Here is a 6,000-nt window from a genome sequence, read left to right on the forward strand (position 1 = left end):
AATGAAAGACAGTAAAGAAATTAGCTCACACAAGGGTCTGCTGTGTGGTAGTTGTAAGGGCCCGTTGGGAGTATTGGGTCTCATAATGACAGCTTCACAGCTGAAGGTGAGATATGTTAGTCTTTCACGTCCACTCCAATGTTCAGGAACATTAAGACTCATTTGTCATGAGGAATAATCTGAATGCCTGAGGGAGCTAAATTTAAACTGAAACTGATTGTTTCAAGTCTTTCTTTCTCCCACTTCCTTTACAAGTCCCCATGACAGTATCTTTTAAATGATGAGCCCAAGCCCATGCTTTGGAAGGTTTTACCTCACAGAACTGCATAGTATCTCAGTGGTCAAAACAAATCCTGTTGCCAATGGTCTGTATGGTTACCAAGATTACGACAAAGGCAATGACTGCAGAGTGTAATTCTAGAGATAACATATTCATCCAACTTGTTGAATTAGGTTTTATCAATCTACTCCACTTCTACTAGGCCTATTATCATTGACATTACTTTTCAAGTCTACATTCACCCTATACAGCTGCCAACTAAGCCAACCAAAGTGTCGCCTGGAGAGATATTATTCTGACACATTCAATTTTCTAATAGTGATGCTGATCCATATTGAAATTTTTTGCCACTCTTTGCCACTCTTTACCACAGCGAATGTGCTGACACACACAACAGTCAGTCTCTGTTATGTTATTCATGTGTAATTACTTGGTTATAGCCTGGCGTGAGACTGTTTATATTTAGTGGTTTTAGGATGACAGGCTCATATGGTGGTGCTTAAAATCACTTGCAAGGCTTCTTTGTCACTTTTGGGGTTTTGAGAGGAAAGCGTGTGACTGATGATGGCCAACTGTGCCACGCCACACTGCCAGTGCTACTAAGCCTCTTTTATTAGGTGTAAATCTGAGGGACTCGATAAAGTTGGGCTATGTTAAAGGTAAGGTTTAGCCAACTGGAAACCACTATGGTAAATTAAAAAGCAACAAGATGTGTAATAGTGTAGTTATTGTGTAGTTGTTTAAAATCTCCAGTGTGTTTTGAATACTCGACAATAAATTCCCCATCAATTTTCAGAATGATTTTCACAATATGTGTAGGTGAACAACCCTGACGAGTGACAGGTTGATAGGTTAAAAAAAATAATCGCTGTAGAGGTCACATGGTAGAAACGCAGGAATTAATGAAAATACACACAAACAGATCTAAATCAAAAAGCTAAAACTGAGCCAACAACCCAGATGAGAAATGTGCACTAGGCAGAGGAGAGGTGTGCTGACTCCTGTCCCTTGCGGCTGGCTGCAGCTGCGAGGATCCCCCTCCTCTAGTGCTGCTGTGGTTTCAGACTGGGGGCAAACAAGTGGGCCAGAGACGTGGCGGGAGGGAGGGAAGGATAGGGGAATTTCTGACATGTTCATGGTGATCTTCCCCAGGGGCATATTTAATGGGGAGCAGGCAAGGCATCTTCTGGGGGGGAAGGGGGAGGTGGGGAGGGACAAGCCAGAGCATTTACAGCTGGAGGCAAGGCAGGGTGGGGAAGGTCCACATAAAACAAGACACTTCCGATTGCTGCATCCCTCGGGGTACTGACGGACTGACTGACACTCCCTTGTCACAGAGCACAGGTCAAATAACTAAGCTAGTTGAATTAGTTTATTGGTAAATTTCCTATTGGATTATTATGTTCAGTACGTTTGCTGGAAAGTACAGTGACTTGGTCATGAAGAGATTGGCCATGACATAATGTGCTATATGACATTATCCGGAATTATTTAAATTACATCTGCCAAGTAAGGGTGGTTGAGTACAGCACCGCACTGACATTAAGTTTGGCTCTGACAATCTATTTATTGCATGAAAGCTCTGAGACTACAGTAGCTAACTGCATGGTAACTGTATTCCTTGCTACTATTGGAGGTGTCTGAATCTCTCTCCCCACTAAATGCTTGCCAACCTTCAAGACAGTAAACCGTGGACAACCTGCTTTACTAAGGAAACCAGAGGACTGTATAACGTCTGTGTCTGTCTGTCTGTCTGCCTGCCTGTCTGTCATATCACGGCTGTCTGAAACTTGGCTGAGAAGTGAGTGTTCACATGTCTCTTCTTGGGTCAAAGAGCTACACCTTCTCTAATAACGGTTGGAATGTAAGGAGGGACTTCAACTCTGACCTTGTCTGAAATTTAGAAATGAATCAAAAAGAAAATATGTCAGCAAAACAGAAACAAGTAACTGCCACTCTGCTCTGACAGTAATTATTTCTGGTTGTAATGGTAAACTTGGACCATGTCCATCCCTGACCTTGCTTCAGTGTTAGGGCTGACCAGCCGGTTGGCCACGTGGCATGTAGAGTCTTGTTGTTTGGCTGTGTGAGTAATGAGTGGTCTGGTCTGTCGACACTGTGCTGTGGGAGCGGCCCTCCTTCTCCCTCTCTCTCTCTCTCCCTCCTTCTCTCTCCCTCTTAATCTCCCACTCCTTCTCCCTCCCTCTCTCTCTCCCCATCTCTCCCTCTTCCTCTCTGTCTACCTCTCCCTCCCAACAGGTGGGGATTGTCTCAGAGTTCATCAGAGGTGGAACGTGTGTTTGAGTGCAAATCAATTAATGTTTAAGGGCAGGGACAACCCACTGAACCCAGCCTTTTATAAATAAGCATTGTGATTTGTGAACAAGCATATATCAAGTCAGTGTATACTTTATGAGACCTGGGGTTGGGTTGGTTTAGCTAGTTTTACGTCTACGACTATGTCTCGTGTGCCATTGGGTTTACATGGATTTATGCCAAGGCTCCCATACCTCCTTGTGACACATGTTCTATCATATGGCATCTATGACACCATAGACAAACACATTGCCTATAGCTCACTGATGACTAATAGAAGATGCTGGTCAGCATTATAGACTGGATTAGACTGCTTATGTGGTGCATTCAATTATATTCCCATTTTCAAACTATTGCAATGGTCCAATGCATCACAATAATCCTCATTCTGCATGCAGATTACACAGTAATTCTAATTGCACAGATGCATATATATTTGCAAACCAAGGTAAAATAGAGGGTGCTTAAATCTATCCAGTTTCACTGCATGTACAAGTGTGAGGTGTAAAATGGAAATGTGTTTTTGCTTATTGCAACTCCCCCTGAGAGTGGGGTCACAGGCAGGAATCAACCATTATTGACGGAGACCCTGGAACAATTAGGGTTAAGAGGGGAGATTGATAGATCATAGATTTTTCATCTTGTCGAATTCAAACTAGCAACCTTTCGGTTACTGCCCCAACACCTTTGCAATAAGCTACCTGCCATCCCATGCTCCCATGGTGATCGCAAGGTGACAGAGAGAGAGCACCCCATGTTGACAGAATAAAGCTCAACTTTACCTGCTTGGTGAACAGTATGGCAGTATCCCAATACTCTGGATGCTTGTCATTATTCTTATTCATCTTTTTTTGCCAAGTGCAGAAGTTACGCAGCGTCATTGCTGCATTGCCTGAGACTTTGGGTCCTTTGTCATCATCAGTTAGCACAATGAACTTGACAACTACAATGTTGATGGAGTTGAGAATACTGGGGTGTTTGTAGAGCCTAGCTGCCACAGACATGAGGGTCAAGAGGTAATGTTTAAGGTCATCTCCATGGAAACTAGCCATGGACTCATCAGCAACAACCAGCGTCTCCACGTATCTGGGGATGGAGGCAAATCTCTTGGATCTACCTTGGATACCTTTTAACATTGTTTCAGTCACATTGTGCCCTTTGTATAAGTGCTTGTATTTCTCCAAAGACGCGGCGACCTCGGGACTCAGACCCGTGTCCACCGCGCACCTGGAGGTCGAGTTACCATTGAAGTTATCGTTGCTACGGCGCCGGATAACATGCACGCTCTCGGCGCTCCTGGTATTTCCTGAAGTGGTGTCATTGTGGACAGGGTTGATGAAATATTCCCAGCCTTTGAAACCGAATGCGCCTTGCAAGCCCTTGCACAGACTCAGCGCTGCGTATGAGAGCCGGTCTGAGTTGACATAACCAGAGTAAAAACACCTGCTCAGGTCCCCGCTTGCAGCTGGACTGGAGGCAGAGACGGTGCGGGAAAGGAAATTAGAATCTGGATGCAAATCAAGCACTAGCTCCTGCTGGAAGGCGCTTATTTTAAGAACAATTATCCCCGTAAGAATATCCTCGCCGTTGTCAAAAACATTATGCTCATATTGTTTGTCATCCAGTCTAATGGGGTAGCAAAGTTCACTTTCACTCTCCATGCAATTAACGGATCTGGAGTGTAGAATCACGAAACAATAGAGCAATATTGTCCTTATGAACATAACCATGATTGATGTTATTGAGTAACCTAATGTAATGATCAGGAATTGAAATGAACAACAGAAATAGCCTGCACGAGCCGTAAGCGTTCCCTCTAATGCAGTCGTAATCAGTGATCGATACAACGGAGAATAATCCAAGGCGCGAATGGAAGGCTATTCTAAAACATTGCAGTTACAAGTCCGCTCAGTGCAAAATCCTTCAGTATCTGACCCGTTCCCATCATCTACCTGTCTGCTGAGCCGATTGCTGCCTTCTGTGGACTTTATGCTTTTGCGTCATGAGTAGCCTAAATATTGAGAAATTGTAATCAGAGTTTTTGGGGTCGTAACTAGTTACCACAGCCGCAAAGTCTTAATTATGGTTTAACCCCGCCTATTTCTACAATTTCTCTTAAAATCGGATTTTAAACCTAACCCTAAATGTATCCCTAACCTTAACCCCACTGCAAACCTTATGCCTAACCATAACCTTAAATTAAGACTATAAAGCACATTTTTGTTTCTATGAATTTTTACGATATAGACAATTTTGACTTTGTGGCTGCAGTAACTAATGACAGCAGAGTTTTTGGGGAGGCGCTCGGGAAAGCTCATTGGTTATGCGTCTCAGTTCAAGGTTTACTCTGCGACCACTTGAAACTCTGTACTGCATTAGCATCACCACTTCCGCGCAGCACACGAAAAACAGGGTTTCCGTCCACTTACCCCTCGAGCTGGGTCTGTGCTATGCTATGCTATGCAGTGCATAGCGCGCAGCCTGCCTCCATACACATCTGAATCCAACGCAACATTCAAAGCAAAGTAGCACAACACCAAATTAGTGATATAGTTTGCATATGTTTACTAGCCAGTGCCTATACTCTACAAAATGTCATTTTATAACATGGCTTTGTGAATTAGTAAAATGTATCTAGGGTTAGGCTATGCTTCAACACCCACTGATGATACAAATATGGTCATCTTATTGGCAGACGAGCTCAGAGACAAACATCAGTGGCCGTGGATAGTGTGCATAATTTTAACCTTGTGCTCAATATACACATTCTTTTTGGGGGTTATAATTAACTGAAACTAGTGGGCTACATGCCTATGCACTGTAGTATAATTGAGACAGGGTATAGGCTATATCTGATTATAAAGTAATCAAGCTATCACAATCACCATACTAATCATCTTCATCAGACCATTGGGGAAAAGTCCATTCAAGTTCAACACGAGTTTATAGCCTACAATGTAACACAGTTGCCTAATGTTACTATGGAACTGTGAAAATAATAATACAACACAACCTTGACAAAGTGAAACAATGTGATGTGTTGGGTACTTTTACTTAACGTTTTTGCTCTTTCAAGATTGTTCAAAACTACAATTTAATTTAGATTGATGGCTGGCGGTGTCCAGCCAGTCCCCTTTTTAGATACAATATTCTGGATGCTGATACAAGTGCGGCATCTTGTGGCTAATAGGCAGAATAATGTGCACAGCTTCCATACTGCATGTCTGTGTCCCCTATTTGAAATAAGTAAGGTCTCACTAAACAAGACTAATCGAATAAATTGAATACAATTAGCTGCTATCATCCATTAACTGTTACGTTTTAATTGTGTGCATCATTTGTTTGATTTCTTTCCATTTAAATGCATTTTTTTTGTAACATACATGGCCTTCAACTCCATCACC

At 42.8% G+C, this 6,000-nt stretch overlaps 1 protein-coding gene across 1 annotated transcript in view; it reads right to left on the reverse strand.

The window, feature by feature from the left end:
* adamts15a (ADAM metallopeptidase with thrombospondin type 1 motif, 15a) overlaps positions 1–4,582 on the reverse strand; it is a 32,141-nt gene extending 27,559 nt beyond the window's left edge. Inside the window, exon 1 of the mRNA XM_029701685.1 lies at positions 3,379–4,582. Coding sequence (XP_029557545.1) covers positions 3,379–4,326 — 948 coding nt within the window. The 5' untranslated portion in view covers positions 4,327–4,582. The remainder of the gene's footprint in view (positions 1–3,378) is intronic.
* Between the last annotated feature and the right edge of the window lie 1,418 nt (positions 4,583–6,000).

The sequence above is a fragment of the Salmo trutta genome, chromosome 19, assembly GCF_901001165.1.
Source record: "Salmo trutta chromosome 19, fSalTru1.1, whole genome shotgun sequence".
Taxonomy (NCBI): Eukaryota; Metazoa; Chordata; class Actinopteri; order Salmoniformes; family Salmonidae; genus Salmo; species Salmo trutta.